The sequence below is a fragment of the Pinus tabuliformis genome, chromosome 4_1 (assembly GCF_031772625.1).
Source record: "Pinus tabuliformis cultivar Carrire ecotype Pingquan chromosome 4_1, CPIR1, whole genome shotgun sequence".
In the NCBI taxonomy this organism is placed as follows: Eukaryota; Viridiplantae; Streptophyta; class Pinopsida; order Pinales; family Pinaceae; genus Pinus; species Pinus tabuliformis.
This window is the reverse complement of record NC_142303.1, coordinates 249278451-249302516: the sequence shown is the minus strand read 5'-3', so window position 1 is coordinate 249302516 and position 24066 is coordinate 249278451. Positions and strand designations below refer to the sequence as shown.

At 35.5% G+C, this 24066-nt stretch overlaps 1 protein-coding gene across 1 annotated transcript; it reads right to left on the bottom strand.

The window, feature by feature from the left end:
- Positions 1–713: 713 nt before the first annotated feature.
- LOC149175204 (auxin transporter-like protein 2) lies at positions 714–23719 on the bottom strand. Its single transcript, XM_089422786.1, has 8 exons — positions 23288–23719; positions 23024–23209; positions 22817–22929; positions 19442–19625; positions 19260–19357; positions 18152–18359; positions 17808–18065; positions 714–1115 (listed from the first exon to the last, which is right to left on the bottom strand). Exons 1-8 carry the CDS (start codon positions 23459–23461, stop codon positions 933–935), a joined length of 1404 nt encoding a protein of 467 aa, XP_089278912.1. The 5' UTR covers positions 23462–23719; the 3' UTR covers positions 714–932.
- Between the last annotated feature and the right edge of the window lie 347 nt (positions 23720–24066).

Here is a 24066-nt window from a genome sequence, read left to right as displayed (position 1 = left end):
AATTCTTTAAATTAATAATTAACAACATATGTTATGGATTTGCAGCTTAATAATTTTAAGACTTCAAGTTAATATGAAAGTAAAAATTTACAGTAATAAGTAAAACTTTGTAAAAATAAATATTGATATATCATTAAGTGTTTTATATATATATATATATATATATATATATATATATATAAATGTTAAAAATAAAAAATGTAAACCAATGATATATCCATTCATTCGTCATTATGCACCTTTATACATCTAATGTATTTCTTTAAAATGGAATACTTCATTATTGACAATAAATTTATGGCAAAGTTTAATATAGAAATATAACGGAAAAATCATATTTGTGAATTAGAAAATTTTGATATAAATAATAAAAATAAAATGGAAATTTAAAAAATAGAATGGAAACTTCATATTTTTATTAGGAATGAGTTAATGTATTTTTATTTTATTAATTTTATAAGTAATTTTTTAATAAAATATAATATTGATAAATGTAATGTAAAAATAGTATAACAATTAATAGAAAGATGAATAATTAAATGAATATATCTGCACTAAATCACTTCAAAAAGTAATTTAAATAATAAACTCATTCAAATTAAAGTAAATTAAATAAGTCATATCATATGAAAAATAAATAAATGATAAATAATAGATTGCAAATAGAGATAATGCACTTTAGATCTTATCCATGTTTTGACATTGAGAAAGCATGTTCGGAAAGCATGTATGTAACACTAACAAAGGAAGTCAAAGATGATCAATCCACAAGGGACCTCAGTTAGTCCAAGACAATGTTTACAGAAAAAAAACCTACTAAATAAGTTTGGCTGGTTAGTTAATTACAAATCGATAATTGTAATGCTTTTTAACCTAAAATATTTTAAAATTAAATTAATCTAAGTTATATATAAATTTATAAAATTCATATTTCATGGTTTTGGATGACATTGATAACATTTGTCAAAAAGTCCAAAACTATGTATTTGGTTTGCGAAGTTGGTCATGCTAGCCCAACCTCCAAACCCAAATCCAACCACAAACACCCAAGCTCCAACCAATGCACTCACTACAAACATTATCTTCCACTTTGGTCGTATCTCCTCATTTTTCATCTACACACAAATGATATATCCATCCATTAGTCAATACGCACGTTCATGGATGCACTGTATTTCCTTAAAATGAAATGCTAAATTTATGACAAAGTTATAAAAGTCACTTGTTGGTCTAAATTTATGACAAATTTAAAAGTCACTATGCACATTCATGTATGTAATGTATTTCCTTAAAATGGTATATTTCATTATTGATGACTGCATATAAAAAATGGAATATTTTCATTATTGATGACTGCATACTTGTTCGTCTGAATTTATAACAAGATTTAATATAAAAATACAATGATAGCTTCATACTGGTCACTTAATTTATAATCAAAAGTTTTGATATAATATAAAAGATAGAATGGAAATTTCATACTATATGAACTAAGATATGGTCACCTAATTTATAATCAAAAGTTTTGATATAATATAAAAGATGGAATTTATAATCAAAAGTTTCATGAGATATGGTCACCTAATTTATAATCAAAAGTTTTGATATAATATAAAATATAGAATGGAAATTTCATACTATATGAACTAAGATATAGTATTTTTAGATGTAGTGTAAAAAGCCTATGAAAACGAATAAAAAGATAAAAACTAAATAAAAAATATAATAAATAAACACTAAAATAAAAAATTTTAAAGTAGTATTAATTTAGATAATAAACTAATTTAAATTAAAATGAGCTAAATAAGAATCTTATAAAAAATCAATACACATGTTTGATAGCCAAAAATCTAAATTTTTTGATAAGTAGTATGTTGCAAAAAGATATAATGTACTCTAAATCCCATCTATCTATGTATGGGAAAAGCATGTAATAGTGACAAATCAAATCAACGATAATCGATTATGGGATATCTACTTATCTTCACAAGGGACCTAAGTTATTCCAAGATAGTGGTTACATAAAACAATATAATAAGATAAGAATGGCTAGTTCGTTGACTACAAATGCATGTACACTATTGAGCCTAGTTTAGAGATAAACATACTATTTGGTTAGTTTAGAGATTGGTTAGATGCACATGTTTTTTCAAAGGAGCCATGTATTGTGCTCCATAGTCTTTTGGAAAATATAGTTTAGTGATTAACATGCTATTTGATTGGATGCATCTATATGGTTTTTTTAAGAAGTGATTTATGGTGTTCTATCATTTTTTGGATAATGTGTTTTGGAACTCATAGTGTTTATAATGATGTAATATAATTTTATATATTGCATTATAGATTACTAGTGTCGCTTTGGGTCAGTTTATGGACCCAAGTCACATTGGTTTAGGAGGAGATGGTTATTTAGATTTGGATATATAATCATATTTGATTAGCCTAAATTGAAAGGAAACTTTATGAGAGCTATGCATTTTTTTCCTTTATTGGATTATGATGAGTATATTAGATTAATGTTTTTTCCTCATAATTATATTATAATGAGTGTATATTATAATGAGTGTATGATATTTATTTATTAGCTAGTTCTAATAAATCATATCTATATTTTTATGGGTAATGGATTTTGAGTTTTAACTTGTGTATTGTTTATCATTTTTCATTGAAGGTTGAATTCATGTGCAATTTGATTAGATATGCTTCATCATTATTTTATTTTGTGATTTAGATTTGGTTGTTTATTGATTCACTAGCATTGTTTAGCTTGTTAAGTAGCTTTGTAGCAATATTCTAAATTTTTATTATATAGTTTACTTTTGTGTTTGAATTGAAGCATCCAATAGTCAACATTGATTCCATTACCAAAATAACATTGTTTCGTGCAATAACATCATTTTATGGGGGGACCTCAATTTCTCTATTGGCCATGCCGAATCATGGGGTCGGACTGCACAGGTTGATCCTTTCTCTGACTCCATCAACAACCTCCTGAATGACCACCATTTCATCGATATTCCTATTGCTCGTCCTCAACCTACCTGGTGCAACAGAAGAACTAGGGATGTTATTCTTGCCCGTAGACTGGATCATTTTCTCATCAAAGAAGCATTACTTGTCCATTTTTCCCTGTATCGTCAATGGGTGGGATCCAAGGGACTATCAGATCATTCTCCCATATGTCTTGAATTTACAACCACTGATCGAAAGCCTAAATCCCCCTTCAATTTTAACTCTACTTGGCTCAAGGACGCAGTCTACACCAACATGGTCTCGGATTACTATAAATCCCATCCCCCTCTTTATGGCCAATCCCATACTGAATGTTTTACAAAGAAGCTCCTCTACCTCAAGCACAAAACTATTTAATGGGCAAAGGAGAAAAGAATTAGGGATGAGCAGCATCTTAATGATATTGAACTCAAACTTACAAACCTGTCTAGAGTAAATGGGAGGGGTTTTGAATCTGTTGAGTCTAAAGAGCACCTTATTCATCTTGAAGCGGAGAGAGCCAGAATACTGAAGGACAGAGAGGAGACTTGGAGACTAAGGATTCATTCCATTTGGCTACAATATGGGGATGACAATACTAAATTTTACCATCAATTTTCTAATGGGCGTCATGTTATCAAAACGATTTGGCACCTAGAGGACGAGACCAGTCAATCATTTCATTCATTTAATCATCTTTCTACCCTTGGCTCCTCTCATTTCAGTAGAATTTTCAAAGCACCCCAAGAAGCTACACTTGCTGAAATTCTTAAGTGGCAGGTTTTTTTCCTAGGCTTGTTGATCAAGAAATAGTTGAGGACATCACCAAACCTGTCACTATGGGAGAACTAGAAAGCACACCCAAATGGTTCAAGAAAGATAAGAGTCCTGGCCCGGATGGTTGGCCAGTTGATTCTATCTAATATTTTTTGAACTATTGGGAAACGACTTGCTACAGGTTATTGAAGAATGTTGAACTTTTGGATGCATGTATGATGCTTTCAACTCTACTTTCATTGCCTTGATTCCCAAATCCGACTCCCCTTTTCCCTTTAATGATTTCAGGCCCATCTCCCATATACAAGATCATTGCCAAAGTCATGTCAACCGCCTTAAGCCTATATTATCCGAACATATCTCTCCGGAACAATTTTCTTTCCTCAATCATCATTAAATTCATGAAGCAATTGGTGTTGCCAAGAGGTTCTTCATTCCATTAAGATCAAGAGGATCAAGGGTATGCTACTTAAGATTGACCTTGCAAAGGCATTTGATGTTGAAAATAAGACTGAGAGGGGGGGTGAATCAGTATTATCAGATTCTTTTTCAATTTATACAAAGATACTAATGAAACTTGCGTATACTTTCCAGACTTATAATTTCAATTTATTCTTCAAATGTTGATCATTAATCTGTGTGTCAGAACCATATAACAGTAAGCAGGAACAGAAAAGTAGAGCAGACAGTCACACAAAAGAACACCAGATATAAGGTGGAAACCCAATGTGGGTGAAAACCACCTGCTGCAATATGTTTCTATCTTCTTTCAATTAGAAACTTCTTTTTACAATGATTATGTACTAGTGCAGTCTTATACCAGCACACAGGCTTCAACCTACAGAAGGCTACAACCTTCTCTCGTTCTCCGGACTCTTCTAGAAGGGAGCTACAACCCCCTTAGCTCTTGTACTAGCTAAGGTACTAGTACGTAGGTGCTGACCTACATAAGACTTCTCTTTTCTTCCAGGGACCACGTTTCATAAATTTTCAAACTGGATCCATGAATATCAATCAAACATCAAAAGATCCGCAATCAACCAACTTCCTTGTACAAATATTGAATCAATAACTTCTCAGAACACAGTACCAGTAACCAGACACCAATTCAGTACCCTGAACACTGCAGTAATAGACAAAAGCAGCTAAAACATATTTCAAGAAAATTTCGCAACCTCACCAATAGAAACCTGCGTACGTACGCAGTATTCACTTCCTTAACCTGTGGGTATCCGCGCCTCCGCTGTGTCAAGCCTGCGGATATCCATGCCTGCGCTGTGTCAAACCTGTGTATATCCGCGCCTGCGTTGTATCGAGCCTAAGGGTATCCGCACCTGCGCTGTGTCAAACCTGCAGGTATAGATAATTTATCAGACTTCAATTATACCCTAAATTATCAAATTTACAAATCTGATCATGCGCCAAAGAGATCTCGACCCATCAGTAGATCCGTCTTGTAATGCTCAGGTTTCTCCTTGATTCAGGTCCAGCTATAACTCACCAACCGATCACCAGTATTTCAGATCTTGCTCTTCTCAAGATATTCAACACCTTAGTCACTTCAAGCCAAATGATCTCCTTTCCTTTTTATAGTCTAGGCCTTACTCAAACCATGGTCCAAAACCATAGAGATCCAATACTAGGGACCCAAAACCTGGGTTCAATACTTTAGATGCAAAACCACGGACCAAAACCATAGGATCAAAAATGTCGGACTAAATACCATGGACCAACCATAAGATTTCCCATGTGCGCGCTTTTCTCTACATGAAAGTGCGTGTACTTTACGTACACACTTTTTGTTCGGTACACCTGCGTATATGTACACACCTTTTGTTCAGCATACCTGTGTATGTCCGCGGCTTTTTGAAAGGGAACCTGCGGGTATCTCATTTTCTTCCATTCTAAGAGCCTGAACTATGATCTGCCATTTGAGTTAATTGCCATCAAGGACAACACTTATGTCACCGAGCCAAATCTGTGCCAAACCTGTGTCATAATGCCAACAATCTCCCCCTTTGGACTTGATGGCAACCCAAAGTCACTCAAAGTCTTTTCTCCCCCTTTGACATCAAGGGCAAAGGGTTATGCTCCATCTAAGTACATGCTGAAATCTCTGCTCTGTTGTGTTGTCCAAGCTCCCCCTGACATATAGGCAAGATCTGCAAGAAGATGTTCTACAAAATAAATATGACTTTATACATCATAACTAACCTTCCTATCACCAAAGACTCATACATACGACTCTCAACCAAGTGGGGATATATGATATAATAAGCATATTACATTATCTGTCCCAGGCATAGTGGGGCAACCAAGATAGGTCGTTACATGACCTTGACAAAAGAAATATAGAGACAAAATATCAACAGCATCTGTCAATCATTATTCAAATCAGTATCCATGTTCTCCTTCTGCACTTGCTCCTCCTGAAATCAAAACAACTAAATAATTGAACCAAGATCTTCTATGATAATGCCAACAATGCATTATTAAAAGAATATATGCTCCCCCTAAACTTGTTCCAGATGGTCTCTGACAAACCCATATCAGACTCTTCTCATCCTTTCTTTTTTTCAAGTCGACTGTACCCACATAAACCAGTGTATGTACGCGTATACCCCATATGGAACTCGCGTACAACCAACAATCTCTAAAACAGACAAGATTCAACAGCAAGATGATGCATCAACTACCCCCAGCTTTTGTCTGAGGTATTCAAAGGTCTCCCTGGGCAGTGGTTTGTGAGAATATCAGCAGCTTGTTCCTTAGAGGGAACATACTCCAATTTTTGTTCTCGGAGAAAATGATACTTGATCGGTATGTGCTTAGTCTTTGAATGCATGATAGGATTCTTTGAAATACTGATTGCACTTGTATTATCACATAAAATGGAGATAGGTGGAGTACAAGTGATTTGAAGATCTTGCAATGTTTGCATCATCTAAAGGAGTTGTGTGCAGCAAGATGCAACAGCTACATATTCTGCTTCAGCTGTAGATAATGCAATAGAGCTTTGTTTCTTGCTGAACCAAGATACTAATCTAGGACCCATGAAGAATGCACCACCACTAGTGCTTTTCCTGTCATCCACGCTTCCTACCCAATCCGCATCAGTGTATGCATGAAGTGTGAGATCTGTACCTCTAGGATACCATAAGCCATAGTTTTGAGTTCCTTGAAGATACTTGAAAATTCTCTTAACTGCCTGAAGATGAGTTTCCTTTGGATTTGCATGAAACCTTCCAACTTTTCCAACTGCATGCATAATGTCTGGTCGGGTACCTGTTAGATAGAGCAGACTACCAATCATGGATCTATAGGTTGGTTGATGTACAGCTACCGATTCATCATTTGCGCTGAGGCTGCATCCTGTCACCATAGGGGTACATATTGGTTTTGAATCCTTCATCCCATATTTCTTCAAGATCTGTTTGAGATATTTGGTTTGTGATAGAAAAATGTCGTCTTTGTTTTATTGGACTTGTAAACCAAGAATATATGTGAGCTCACCAAGCATGGACATTTCAAACTCTTTCTGCATCACCAAGGCAAAATTTTGACTCATGTCTTCTTCATTGCTACCAAAGATGATATCATCAACATACACAACAAGTATTAGCAACTTATCATTGTCAATTTTTATATATAGATTGCTATCAGTTGATCCTTTTATGAAACCTTGTTGATGGAGGTACTTATCCAACCGATAATACCACGCCCTTGGAGCCTGTTTAAGGCCATAGAGAGCCTTTTTGAGTCTGCATACAATTTTTGGATCATTTCCAAGAATAAACCCATCTGGTTGTTCAATATATACTTCTTCATTTAAGTCTCCATTCAGAAAGGCAGATTTTACGTCCATTTGAAATACTTTGAACTTCTGAAAGCTAGAGAGAGCAAGGAACATTCTTATAGCCTCAAGTCTGGCAATTGGAGCAAAAGTTTCTTAAAAGTATATGTCTTCTTGTTGCGCATATCCTTTACAAACAAGTCTTGCCTTGTTTCTAACCACATCCCCATTTTCATTCAGCGTATTTTTGAAAATCCATTTTGTCCCTATGACATTCTTATCTTTTGGTCTAGGAACCAACTCCCAAGTGTTATTCTTTTCAATCTGCTCGAGTTCTTCCTCCATGGCCTTGACCCAGCATTCATCTTTGCAAGCCTCTCTTACATTCTGCGGTTTAGTGGAGGAGAGCAATGCTAGATAGCTTGAAGCTTTTGAAATGGTTCTTCTTGTTTGTACACCTGCCTCTTTCTGCCCCAAAATTTGAGATTCTGGATGATTCTTCTGAACGTATCTGGATGAAGTCTTTTCTTCTATCCTTATCTGTTCTTCTGGTGCCTCATGGGTTTCTTCTTCGTTATGAATCTGATTTGATGCTGACAGATAGTCTTTGCCATCTTCGAAATCTTCAGATTTTACCTGCCTAGGAGTGTTTCCTTCTTCATCAACCACTACATCAATACTTTCAACAATTTTACCAAGTCTTTTATTGTAACATTTGTAAGCTTTGCTGTGGGGAGAGTAGCCAAGTAAAATGCCTTCATCTGCTCTAGGTTCAAACTTGCCAAGATTTTTATCAGTCCTTTTAATGTAGCATTTGCTTCCAAAAATTTTGAAGTATTTTACCGTGGGAGTCTTACCATACCAAGGTTCATGAGGAGTCTAAGTGCTGTTTACCCGGATGTTTGTCTTGTTGAGAATAGTAACAGCGGGAAATGCAGCTTCACCCCAGAAGGTTGTGGGAGTTCCAGACTCATCAAGCATAGCACAAGCCATTTGTTGAACTGTTCTGTTCATCCTTTCCACTACTCCATTTTGCTGAGGAGTCCTTGCAACAGAGAATTCCCTTCTTATTCCATGTTCTTCACAAAAATCGAAAAATTCATCTGAGGTAAATTCCCTTCCTCGATCAGATCTGAGGCATTTGATTCTGCGATCTGATTCGTTTTCAAACAAAGATTTGAATGACTTGAACTTTTCGAAAGCTTCATCTTTATACTTCATGAGTCCTATCCAACAAATCCTTGAAAAGTTGTCAATGAACAATATGAAATACTCTTCTCCTCGAAGGTGACCTCTTCCTAGTTGGACCACATATATCGATGTGGACAAGTTCAAGTGGCCTGCTAGCTGATCATTCCTTCTCAGGGAAATTAGTTCTGGTTTGCTTACCAAATTGACATGATTCGCATATTGTATTGTCTGGAATTCTGATGTCAGGAAGATCACGAATTGCCTGATATTTGCATGTTTTTCTTATCTAAGAGAAGCTAAGATGCCCCAGTCTTCTGTGCCATAGCCAGTGTTCATCATTCTTGCTTAAATAGCATTGTTGTTGTCCTCCCTTGAGTACGTATAAGTTATTTGGAGTTCTTATGCCTCTAATCACTATTTTTCCTATATCAAGCTCACGAACAATACATCCATTTGATCGAAATATTACCTCAGTTCCTTGATCACACATCTGACTGACACTCAATAGATTATGCTTTAAGCCATCAACATACATAAAATTTCCAGCCTTGACCTTTTCTTTCAAACGAACAGAGCCTTTACCTTTTATGAATGCAGGGGTGTCATTTCCAAATGAGACCTTCTTTTCCTTTTCTAAGGCACTATATGACTGAAGTTTTTCTTTATCACCTGTCATATGTTTCGAGCATCCACTGTCGATGTACCATTGATTTTCCTGTCCTTCCGCATATAAGGCTATCCCACATCTTTCCAGTTGTGTTTCTTTCTTTTTCCATGTTTTGGAACTCAATGAAGCTTGCTCCTTCTGAGTTGTTTGCTGAAACCTGCTCCTGCATTCAGAATCTTCACGACCGAAGTTGTTACAGATAGAACATTCTATTTCATTTTCAACAGCAGAGAAGTTATTGTAGGTTCTTTTCATGATTCCTGTCATACTCCTTTGTTTTTGAGCTTCCCTAGTCATGATGGTTTTGTAGGCAACACATTGAGCAGCTTTATGACCAAAGTTATGACAAGAGAAACATTGGCCATTGAAGAAATTCCTGCGATTATCAAATCTACCAACCATATGATTGTAGTTTCCATCCATTCTTGAGCCAAATTGAGAATGATTTACCTGTGGTCGTTGAGGTTTCTGTTCATCCTTGAAGTAGATTGCCCCCTATTTACTTGATAATCTTTGATCATTCTTGAAGCAAATTGTCCCTGATTTACCTGGTGATCTACATTATGCTTTTGTTGTTGATTGTAAACTTGTTCACTTCTCCTTGTTGCATCAAGATAACTTTTGGAGGTGGATGGCTTCTGCGCTTGCTTCTGAGCTTGAGATGCTTCTTCGAAATATCCGAGACCTGTCTTGATTAGAGGAGAACGTTGCATTTTGATAATCTCATTTAGAGTTTCAGATCCTTTAGCAAATCCGAGATTAAGGGCTTTTGTTTTCCCAATTTCTTTTCTAAGTCCCACAATTTCACATTCTAACTCTTCATTGTGTTTATCTTTTTCACCAAGTTGGAATGTTAGAGTATCTATAATCATATTCTTTTCCTCTAAACAAACTTTAAGTTTAGAAATTTCTTCATAAAGACCTTCTTCATTTATAGCATCCAAGAATTCATCATCTTCAAAAGCCATCAAAATTCTATCATCATTACCTTGTTCATCTTCATCACTATTTGACAATCCATCATTGTCTTCATGTGTGTAATAGCTCTTCTTATTTACATTCTGTTTTCTGTTCCATCTAACAGGTTCCTTACCTTTGTCTAGTTTATCTTTATGAGGACATTTTGCAGCATAATGACCGACTCTTCCACAAGCAAAGCATTTGAAAGGTAGCTTACCTCTGAATCTTCCAGTTCCCCGTGAAAGGTTCTTGACAAAATTTGATTCTTCCTCTTCTTCTAACATATGTCCTGACTCATAGTAATCTCCTTTTCTGAAGCCTTAAATGCAGCTTCTCTCTTGTCTGATGGTCCTCCTTTTCTCATCTCATAAGCAGTTAGAATTCTGTGCAGTTGTGACATGGTAAGCCTCTGTAGATTCTGTTTTTCTTCTATGGCAAAAACTTTTGAATCAAATTTAGGGGACAAAGATATTAGAACCTTTTCAACCAAAACAACTCCTTTTATTTCTTCACCCAAGTTTTTCATACAATTTACGATCTCATCTATACGTAGGAAATAGCTAGCCACACTTTCATCATTATGCATTCTAAGAATTTCATATTGAATTCTAAGAGTTTGTAATTTTGCTCGTTTTACCTGTTCATCTCCTTCATAGCTCAGAACGATCTTGTCCCATATTTATTTTGCGCTTTTGAGCTACATAACCTTGAGGAATTCTAATTGAGATAGACTTCCTAATAAAGTATTGACAGATTTTGCATTTGTTTCATACTGCTTCTTACCAGCTGCATTTGTAGGAGTTGCTTATGGAAATGTGTGTCCTGTTTCCACAATATCCCAAACTTCTGTACCAAGGGATTGAAGATAAGCAGTGATTCTTACCTTCCAATAGAAGAAGTTGCTCCCATCAAAAATCGATGGCCTGATAGATGCTTCTTTTTCGTAGTTGCTCATGATGATAGATTTTCCTTCAAGCGATCAAGCTTTTCCTGAAGGACCTGCTCTGATACCAATTGTTGAAAATAATACTGAGAGGGGGGGGGTGAATCAGTATTATCAAATTCTTTTTCAATTTATACAAAGATACTAATGAAACTTGCGTATACCTTCCAGACTTATAATTTTAATTTATTCTTCAGATGTTGATCATTAATCTGTGTGTCAGAACCATATAACAGTAAGCAGGAACAGAAAAGTAGAGCAGACAGTCACACAAAAGAACACCAGATATAAGGTGGAAACCCAATGTGGGTGAAAACCACCTGCTACAATATGTCTCTATCTTCTTTCAATTAGAAACTTCTTTTTACAATGATTCTGTACTGGTGCAGTCTTATACCAGCACGCAGGCTTCAACCTACAGAAGGCTACAACCTTCTCTCGTTCTCCAGACTCTTCTGGAAGGGAGCTACAACCCCCTTAGCTCTTGTACTAGCTGAGGTACTAGTACGTAGGTGCTGGCCTACAGAAGACTTCTCTTTTCTTCCAGGGACCACGTTTCATAAATTTTCAAATTGGATCCATGAATATCAATCAAACATCAAAAGATCTGCAATAAACCAACTTCCTTGTACAAATACTGAATCAATAACTTCTCAGAACACAGTATCATTAACCAGACACCAATTCAGAACCCTGAACACTGCAGTAATAGACAAAAGCAGCTAAAACATATTTCAAGAAAAGTCCGCAACTTCACCAATAGAAACCTGTGTACGTACGCAATATTCACTTCCTTAACCTGCGGGTATCCGTGCCTCCGCTATCTCGAGCCTGCGGGTATTCGTGCCTCCGCTGTGTCGAGCCTGCGGGTATCCGCGCCTCCCCTGTGTCGAGCCTGCTGGTATCCGCGCATGCGCTGTGTCGAGCGTGCGGGTATCCGCGCCTGTGCTGTGTCAAACCTGCGGGTATAGATAATTTATCAGACTTCAATTATACCCCAAATTATCATATTTACATATCTAATCATGCACTAAAGAGATCTCGACCCATCAGTAGATCCGTCTTGTAATGCTCAGGTTTCTCCTTAATTTAGGTCCAGCTATAACTCACCAACCGATCACCAGTATTTCAGATCTTACTCTTCTCAAGATATTCAACACCTTAGTCACTTCAAGCCAAATGATCTCCTTTCCTTTTCATAGTCTAGGCCTTACTCAAACCATGGTCCAAAACCATAGAGATCCAATATTAGGGACCCAAAACCTGGGTTCAATACTTTAGATGCAAAACCACGGACCAAAACCATAGGATCAAAAATGTCGGACTAAATACCATGGACCAACCATAAGATTTCCCACGTGCGCGCTTTTCTCTACATGAAAGTGCGTGTACTTTACGTACACACTTTTTTTTCGGTACACCTGCGTATATGTACACACCTTTTGTTTAGCATACCTGTGTATGTCCGCGGCTTTTTGAAAGGGAACCTGCGGGTATCTCATTTTCTTCCATTCTGAGAGCCTGAACTATGATCTGCCATTTGAGTTAGTTGCCATCAAGGACAACATTTATGTCATCGAGCCAAACTTGTGCCAAACCTGAGTCATAATGCCAACATTTGATTGTACAAATTGGCTTTACCTGAGAATGCTCTTGACACATTTGGGGTTCCCATTGGTTTCATATAATGGATCATGTGTTGCATATCTTTTGTTTCTTATAGGATTCTTATTAATGGTTTAGCATCACCCTTCTTCCATGCCGAGTGAGGACTTAGACAAGGATGTAATCTCTCCCCACTTCTTTTCTTGTTGATCATGGAAGGTCTAAGTCGCCTTATATCTGAGGAGAAAAGGATGGGTAGAATACAGGGTATCAAAATTACCAATGGATGCATACTCACTCATTTACTTTTTGTTGATGATGTACTAATATTCCTAAATGGTTCTATTGGTGATAGTACAACCCTTTCATTGATTTTCAGGACTTTCTTCTTGGCAACTCATATGTAATGGAATAGTCAGAAATCAACTGTGATTCTCGTTGGTTGTTCACCTGATGAAGTTCATTATGTCAACCAGTGATTTCCTTTACTGTTCTCCCTTTTAAAGAAGGGCTCAAATACCTTGGATTTCGGCTCAAGCCTATACAATATAATATCACAAATTGGATCTATCTAGTGGCCAAAATTGAAAGGCGACTGAATATTTGGCACCACAGATGGTTGTCCCGGGCTGGATGACTCATTCTCATCAAATCGGTTCTTGAAGCCACTCCGGTGTACTGAATGTCTTTGGCTTGGATTCCAAGGGGCATCTTGAATAGAATACAACAATTATGTTGCAGATTCTTTTAGAAGGGGCAACAAGAACGAAAGCTATATGCTTGGGTCAGATGGTAACACATTTCCCTTCCTAAGAAATGGGGCGGTTGGGGCATGAAAAATATTGTTTCATTTTCCAAAGAATTAGTTGCCAAAATGGGATGGCATGTCATGATGACCAAGAATCTATGGACTGAGGTGGTCATACAGAAATACATAAGTCCCCTACACCCTCTGGACTGGATCAGGTTACCCTCTTGGAACAGGGGTCATCTCTCAACCATTTGGAGAGTTGTTCTAAACTCTCTCTCATATATCCAGGATGGGCTTACTTGGAGGATTAAATCTGGATCCCTGGTATGATTGGGAATGGATCCTTGGTCTGGCTGAGGGAATTCTTATCATCTCCTACCTGAGCTCTTACATATCCTCTCGAAATCTAGTCACACTCGTCTTGCACACATTGCTGATCCAGAAAATACCTCCATATTTCGACAAGCCTGGAAATCTACTAAACAATTGAATATCCAACACAACTGGCATAATGAGTGGCAATCCTACATAAATTCTCTCTCTGAATCACATGTCAGGATCACTGAGGGTGAATATGTACTTATTTGGGCACATTCTCAACATGGACAATACTCTCATAAGGATGGATATCCCCTTATCTTTGTAGCACAAAAGCCCCAAATCACAAATTGGTGGTGGACATCTCTTTGGAAGTTGAATGCTCCTTCTAGAGCCACACTATTCATGTGGTGTATCCTTCACAACATTGCTCCTACAGTGGATAATCTTCAGAAGCGAACCTTTCATGGCCCCACCTGGTGTATCCTCTGTAGGTTAGCATCTGAATCCATAGACCACATCTTTTTGCAATGTCCATGCACCATTTCCATTTGGCACAATGTTCTTACATCCCTCCAACTCCCCTTGCGTTGGCAAGGTAACAATCTCTTGGAAGCTTGGCAATTGTGGTGGTCTGCCGCACAACCCATCAAGGTTAGGAATATCCCTCTTCTGATTTTTTGGTGCATTTGTTTACTAAGAAACAAATATATTTTCTCCAATCATACCCTGCATTGGCCTCATGCGACTGCACATATCATTTTCATATACAGCAACGCACCTAATGACGATTGCCCCCAAAATGCTTGTATCATTACTGCAAAGAACATTGACAGGAACACCCCTTTGGGCTTACTTTGATGGTTCATCACAACAACAAGGCTATTGGGGGGGGGGGGGTTATCCTATTGCATTTACCAGACATTCACTATTACAAAATACATATGGGTCTGGGAGCAGGTACAAATAACTTTGCAGAGCTCATCACACTCAAACACATACTTTATTTTGCACTTGAGAAGGGTTGTATTAGCATCCAGATTTTTGGAGATTCTAAACTCATCAAAAACTGGTTTAATCATCAAATTGCATGTCACGTGCACACACTCCGACATATATTGGATGAGATTTATCTTCTGAAGTCTCATTTTGACTATATCTCTTGGCATCACATATACAGGGAGCACAACCAGATTTCCAACAAATTATCGAAGGACGATGTGTTCTAGCCATGGGGGCACTGGTTGATTCAGGAGCTAACTGACCAGGATTTCTACCAATATTTCCACTCACTGTATGAGGACCAACCACTTGATGGGGCCAACAGACCCTGATTTGATGATATTTTCTAATATATCTGTGTATATATTTATATTAGCTCTTTCATGTATATATTTTTGACTATCAGTGTTGTTTATATTCCCAATTTGGGAAATTTTTTATGAGTTACTATATGAGAGTGACACAACCACCTATACAACATATTCTCTTTAGCATCTACAACATGTAATTTTCAACATCTTAATGAAAATTGTGATTTTTCCTTGGGAAAAAAAACAAGTGCTACATAGTAGTTAGTGCTTGCTGCTTATTTTAAATATAGCGATACTAAAATAAAATAAGGAATTCAAGTTAGTTTTAAGGTTTAGAATCTAGTCAATTTTGGTTTGACTTAACTGTAATTTTGCACTATGGCCGTGGAGAATCTAATCCTACCCAACTACAATAATAATGTCTTATTGTAGTAATAATGCTTTTGTTGAGAAGGTTTTCTAGAAAGTTTTACATTTTCTTAGGTACATTTTAAAGGGTACTTGTTCTTGCCATATATCTCAAAAAGAATGGAAAAATATATTCCTTAAAAAAATATAAATATTAAAAATGAAGTTACTGTATTTACTTAGTTATTTTTGTTTAACCATTTTAATTTATTATTAATAAAAAAATTGTTGAATTGAGGCTTCTGTGATCCATATCAAGTTTATGAGAGATTTTTCTGCGTAAATCACATGATATTTCATTTGTCGACGCATTTCGAACCAACTAGTGTGGTTCATCATATATTTCATTTGTCGATGCATTTTGAACCAACCAGTGTGGTTCATCATATATTTCATTTTTCGACGCATTTCGAACCAACCAGTGTGATTCATCATCAGGACAAGTCATGTGATTTACGCCCAAAAATCTCTAATAAAAAAATTACTAATTTTTTATTACTATTAAGTAAAACTATATATGTTTACTATAATTTAATTTATTTGTTAAATTTCATTTCATTTACTTAAACCTAATTATAATAAACAATAAAAAAAATAACTAGATAATATAATTATTTAATATAATATAAATGTAAATTATTTAATTTTTATATTATATATATATGTTTTTCCAATAAATGTTCATATATATATATATATATACATTTCGAATTTAAATTTGGCATAAATGTGGTTATATTTATAAGTTGTCAATCAATTATTTAAATATTTAAATAAAATATTAGTTAATTCATTTGCTGACATTTTTTTAGAATTGAATAACTTAAGCACATTTAGATATCTGGAATATTTAAACAATACTTGTCCTAAGCAATGACCGAGATAAGATCTGATAGATGGGAGCAAGCATAATAAAGAAGAGCATTTCTTTAATATGAAACAAGATTCAAATATATTTAAAATATATAATGTATTTCAAAAAGCAAGCCTAATAAAGAAGAGCATTTCTTTAATATGAACCAAGATTCAAACATATTTAAAATATTCAATGTATTTCAAAAAAAAATCTTTACACATACTATGCAGATGTAAACCACGATTAAAATTATTTGCATTAGTCAATGCATTGAATTGAATGAAGCCTTCCTAGGCTAATGCATATATCGAGGGAAAGGATGAAATTCATATAAAACGACCCATTCAAGAAAAAAATTCAAATAAACTGACAAAAATCCTTCATTAATATATTACATTATAATCCTGCATAGTTTAAACTATTACACTCACTCGAGAGCTTTATACAACATAGTTTGCATGATTAAAATCATTCAAGGTTTCTATAATACATTGCTTCCATAGTAACAATTGTTCACCGACTTTTCTCTTCGCTGCTTTTTTTATTTATTAAATTCATTTGTCCATGATTCGTTGTTTGTTTTCTAGCCTAATTCACTGAACATGACTCCACGTGTCGCGAATCTTATGGCCAACATGATACGAGTTTGACTCGTGCCTTATTAAATATGACTTTTATTCGTGTAGGACGAGTCTTACTAGTGTTTTGAAATTTGGACACATGTTATTAAAAAAATATCTCGAAATTAATTGATTTCCTCATTGATCTCTCAGAGTTTTAAGTGTAACTAAAGGAAATTAAACAAATGTTAGAAGATATTCCAAATGTTGAGAAGTGGGTTTCTTACTCATGTTATTACCATGGTAATGTTAATAATAATAAGTGAAAAATAAACAATCAAGGTTTTCCACCATTGCGAATGATTAGGGACATAGTTGTTCCTCGCAGGAATACAATTTTGAGTGGGTATAGAAAAAGTTTTTAAAAGTTTTTTAGTGTGTTTTTCTGGTTTAATTTTTTTAAAGTTTGATGGGTAATTACAGCACAATCCAAGTACCCTAAGTATTGAATCCATATATACAGTCAAAAAACCAATTTAAATAAAGCAAATCAAAATTTCATAAACATAGAATAGGAAAAAATTAAATGCATAATATTTTAACCAGTTTAAAGCCTTAATAAATTCCATGTTAAAAGCTGATGACATTAACTGATAGAAAGATGATGGACTCACCTCTTCCAGTTCCTTCTTCCAATAAACCCGCATGTAAGTTACGCTCGGAATGATATAAACAGAGAATGAAATGAGGAAAGCCCCCATGACGGAGTTGATGGGTCCAAAGAAAGGAATAGCCAGTGCCAAGAACCAGATCACCAAAACCACCGGAATCCTACACAGCGCTTTCACTGCAAATCTCCCAGAGGTGTGTTTTCCCAATAATTTCTCCCATGCCAGAAATAAGGGATTCACATTCAACATGAATGCCACATACTGTCCAATAGTAAAACCACCATTTAGCCAAAAGAGATGCTTTAAAATCAACTCTAAGGCCTTTGGAAAATGGCGAGGATTCGTACCTGGTGCAGAATCATAGCAATGATAGCAACATTTTTCATTTTGGACTTTGGCAGAACCGCAAATGCATTAGAATTATGCAGAAGAATGTCCCCATAAGCCCAATACACAGAAACTGAATCAGGAACGGTGAGAAAATAGGTATACAACACTGCAGCCACGTAGGCATATTTGTAGTTCTTGGGTTTCCACATTGCCTCCATCAGTTCTCTGCAAAAGCATGACCATTGGCATTTGAGTAGAAATTTTCACAATTCATGATAAATTGAAGAAGAGACAGAAAGATGAGGAGTGAACTCAGTACAGTACTGCGGTGCACAATGCATTGAACACTGAAAGTCACTGACTCAGCCAAGGATGACATTCATCTTAATTTAAGCAAGCCTGTTACTTATGGATATGGGCTAAAATCTCAGACCTGGGGTTGTATCAGGAAAAACATTATTATTAGTTTAAGAAATTTAAATCATAAAGTTATATTACCGGGTCATAAAAGAGATTTGATTTATCATGATGTTTTGTATATCAGAAATATAAATAGAATTATTAATTTTATGTTTTTTAAATTTTATCGAATAAAATGTTTTATTAATAATTATAATTTTTTTTTTTAATGGTTAAGACCATGTGTTTTTTCTTAAAAGATCACAGGTTCAAAATTAGAGGGGTAGAGTAGGTATGTTTTCGTAGATTTAGCGATCAAATAGCTGCTTAGAGATGGATCTCTTGTCCCACAAACAAAGAGGTCTCATACACCAATTTGGTGTCTGACTTAGCTGTGACCTTAAAATTGCATAATAATAATAATAATAATATACACTACCTTACAATATTTCTATCGTACTAAATTATTACACCTATTTCTATCATAATAAACAATAAAAAAATCTCTAAACTCAATAAATTCAAAACATAAAACTATATATGATGCTTGATAATAATGTTCAAGGCCTACATATTAAACTATAAAAAGTCTCTAAACTCAATAAATTCAAAACATAAAACTATATATGATGCCTTGATAATAATGTTCAAGGCCTATATCATGTGCAAGAACCATGAAGAAGATTCTAGGAAAAACTGAAGCAGAATAAGGTGATAGGGATTCACATGCACAATCCGTGACTGCCGAACGAAAATAGAATATTTGTAGCCCCGGAGAAAAACTGCACCATGCTCTTTGGCCCTTGATGTGTCACCTTATCAATCTAATGTTTCCAGCCACGCTCCTGGTTATCAGGGAAATTCCTGGAAAAAGTAAATAGGCATGCATGACATCAAAAGATGTTTACCTGGCCATGTTGAACAGCAGCCACTGTCATGTAAATAGATGTCAATGTGGTTGTGGCGATCCCTAGTAATGATACAACTCGGAAGTTGTGAATTGATGGCAGCAGGACTGATGGTATTGCCAGAGATCCAAACAAATAAAGCCATTCTCTCTTGTTCCACTTGGAGTTCATGTAATACACGTCACTGCACCAATCACATATTTTATATTTCAAATTCCATTCAATTTTTCACCCCCAAAACATAAATAATCCACAGATGCATATAAAATTTCTTGCTATGTAAATTGAATTGAATAAAATAAATGATGTTATTCTTTTCATCAAATATATATATATATATATAACTAACTTAAATATCAGAGCAATAAAATATTTAATAAATACTATTGCTGATAAATAAATATGAATTCTTACCCCCCAAAATGCAACGAAATAAAGAGCTTCCAACATATTAACCAGTGTATCAGTAGAAGAAAATATTAACCAGTGTATCAGTAGAAGAAATTGGAATACTTGTATAGATTAACCTTACATTGAATATGAAATTGGGTATATACCATTTTGAGATTTTATGTCTGCTTTATTAGGTTATATTACCAGTAATATTTGGAAAAATTATTACGTAGAGGAAAACTCTGGAAATTTTATTTTTGATAAGTAAAAGATCACTTGTAAATACTGATATTACTATGTAAAAGAATTTGAAATACCTTAAGCACTGTGAAAAGACCGAATTTAGGCAACATAGAAATGTGACAAGAGAAGGATGTATTAAATAGAATTTAAATGGTGACTTCAAAGAAAATCCAGATCTAGCAGGGGCAGCGAGCGATATTTTGAAAGCACAAGGGATAGATTATGATATAAATTTATAGATAACCATATAAATAATCATAGAGAATGACATGTTTTGATTATAGATAACAATATAAATAATGAAAGAGAATGGGATGTTTTGTGGTAAAAATATATAAATAATATTATAAATAATTAATGAAATAGAATTAATGTTATGTGAAATTGATTTCAAATATTATTAATCATTTTATGAGAAAAATGAATGTCACAGCCATATAAAAACAAAATTATTTATGTGAGTTGAGCTTTATTAAGCTTACACAATTCATTTTATAAGAAAAACTGAATGTCCAAACAGCCAGACTAACAAAAACAATCCTATAATAACATGTCCAATATAAACTTACCGCATATAAACTTACCACATATAAACTTACCTTCAATATTAAAATTAGTCTCAAACGAACATCCTAATAATAACATCCCACATATAAACTTACCTTCAATATTAAAATTAGTCTCAAACGTTAGCTCAGCACAGTTCAAAAACACAATAATAATAATAATCCAGCAGAATCAATTACCTTGATATGAGAGATCGCATAGACTTTGAAAAGGGCTTTGGAGGAAAATTATTTTTTTCACACAATTCAGTTTGCAAGTTAAAACATGTCAAAAGGGCCAAACTCAAGAAAATTGAAGAAATTCATGTTGATAAATTGGAAAAGAACCTTGGCAAAATGGTGAATCGGAATGATAGCCTGAGTGAAACTCAACCGATCCTTAACCCCCCTAAATTGGGTACTTCCCTCAAATGATCCCCATCCCAGAACAATTTCAGAATGGAATGATGGTGCAGTCTCGCTGACAATTCTCCCAGTTACAAGAGTAAATGCTGACTAGCTTAATCACAGGGAGGCTCATCGCCCATTACCTTTGTTTCTATTGCTTCTAATTCATTTTTTTCCTTTATCTAGACCATGGCATGGCAGAATTCTCAGGACAGGGAGAGACAGGACACTCAAGGAACCGGGCCTTTTGCTGCTACAAGGGGTAGCGAACTTGAGAATCCCTTTCAGAAATGGTTTAACAATTTTATGGCCCAAACAGCGAAGAGTTCAGAATCCTAATTTGGAATCCCGCCCCCATGGGCATAGAAATATATCCAAGGAGAGGATTTTAGGAAAGTATCCAAGGAGGGTATTTTAGCAGAGCCCACCATCAACATGAAGGCATCCTTTTCACATCGAATTGAGGCAGAATCAGGAGAATTAATTTCCCAAGCCTATATTATGGTCATGAACTTGTGACCAGCAGAAGGTAATGAGTTCAGAAGATGAAGAGAGTAGAAGGTAATGAGTTCAGAAAGTAGAAGGTAATGAATTTCCTAGAACTATCCTCTCAAGCATCACAAGTCTGAGCAGAAACTAATGATGGCAGAAAGACAAAGAGTTCAAAAGAATGGCACTCAATTGTCTGGACACTGTGGTCTACAATCTCTACGACCGGCAACCATCAGTGATTATAGAGGAGGAACCCCCAACTGAAACGGACAAGTCCAACAGAGGAAACTGACGATGATTCTTGAACCTGCGACCCAACTGTAAGCCAGTTTGGAGCAGAAGTTAATGAGTTCAGAAGATGAAGAGAGTAGAAGGTAATGAATTTCCTAGAACTATCCTCTCAAGCATCATAAGTCTGAGCACAAACTAATGATGGCAGACAGACAAAGAGTTCAAAAGAATAGCACTCAATTGTCTGGACACTGTGGTCTACAATCTCTACGACCGCCAACCATCAGTGATTATAGAGGAGGAACCCCCAACTGAAACGGGGAAGTCCAACAGAGGAAACTGACGATGATTCTTGACTTAGCTTTCCACTGTATCAGCCTTCTGCTCCTAGGATTCTAGGTTATAGCCAGCAGCTTTAAACATGAATTGAAAGTATATGTATCGTGTTTCAGATGCTCTGTTCTCTGTTTTGTACAGGAAGCATGAGTTCTTGTAGGATTTCTGAATTTTGTAATGAAAATAAAATAGATTCTACAAATCTCTGTGACAGCAATGATAGGAATGTTTTATCCCAGAGAACTTCTGCTATAGTGGATGGATGTACTCGGTACTCTTGTAGGAAAGCCTGTAAGTGCTAAAAAATAAAAATAAAAATTGTGAGTTCATATTTTCAAGATAAATTGCACAGAGGATTAAGGTCATTTATATATATATGATTCATGTTCAATGAGTGTGTTGTATGGAATGACTAAATTGTTCATGATTTTGAATAGTTTATTTTCACATTTATTACAGTCGATGATGTTCGGAATAAAGTCATTTGGATATGATCTATATTATATGAATGCTGTATAGGAATGACTAAATTGTTCATGAAATTGAATAATTTATCTTAACATTTATTACAGAGATCAACTTCCAAAACTTGCAGACAGTGTCCAAGACTTTCCAGTAAGATTATCCATTCAAAAAGCCCTCGCCCTAACAGGAACAATGGATAAACGCCCCTGACCCGTAAAATGCACATTTAGTTGGAATTTCAAGCGATTTAAGGCATAATTACCTGGAACATGCAATCAACTGCAGCACACAGGCGAAAGTAAGAGCGACCATGTTGAATCCCAACGTGATGCGCCCAAACCATTTTCCAGCAACTATACCTATCACTTCATGATACTGTGAGCATAACAGCACCAGGAGTAACAGCTTCAGTCCAGCACTAACAGACCCAAAGAATGGAATCTAGAATAATTCTACATTAATTACCTACCTGAAGTATATGCCTTTTGTGAAGATTTCCAGTGGCTTTAGTTCTACTTGAGGCCTCCGCATAAAGAACACTCAAAAGATAAACAGTCCAACATCCAAAAGCGCCATACAGAATCTGAAATCCGATCCCTAAGCCGTAGCCCATTTGAGATAATGTGTACGGCAGAGTCAAAATTACGGATCCAACCTGATCAAGCATTGACAAGAGTTAGAAGCCCTGAAGCAAAATGGGGAGTTTCTGTTCAAAAACGCCGCCATAACTGACCTGAGCAGCTACAGCATTGAACCAGGCATCAAAAATTGAGCCTCCGTGCCATATGCAGGCATTCCAGGTCTCTCTCAGATCCCATTTTTTACATGACAGCCCCGTAGTATCGCCTGAATTCCCATTGGTATTGTTCTTTTCTGTTTCCATTGTCTGAATATTTTTCGGTGCCATGGCTCTTAGAGCAACCTGCAAAGCCCAAGCCCAACTGTTGCTACCCAGATTTACTCAGTGGGTGACTCCTGCGGTACTCATATCGAATCCACTAATAGTACTAAAGAATAATGAAAAGGTAGGTTCACACAGACCTTGAGTAGTTCTTATGAAGAAGAGTCTCAGAAAAAGCCTTGAATCCAGAAAAGGCCCTTAAAACCCCTTCACTAGTAACAAAATACTTAATTCACTCAGGTGCTTGTCCAACCCAAGACAGACTGTTGTACTTATGGATCCAATTTGAAGCTGGAATGCTTACGGATTCCATCGTGGGGCCTGTTTGGGTTCCAATTGGTTGAAGTATGCTCAACGGTCAGTGTTGGTGAGGTAAGCGTTTTGTGGATGATTAATTTTATTATCTCTTTAAACCTATCAAAAACATTTTAAAGTTACCGGTTCTTTGTTTAGAATTCTGCATCTTTAAAGTCTCAAGCATGCATATATTGTTTTCACTCTTTTCAACAAAATTTTGTATTTATGTAAAGTTTCAAACAAAAGGGCTTTTCTAATTCCAAACAAATTGTTTTTCAACATATCTATATATTTTCAATATTCTAAATAATTTT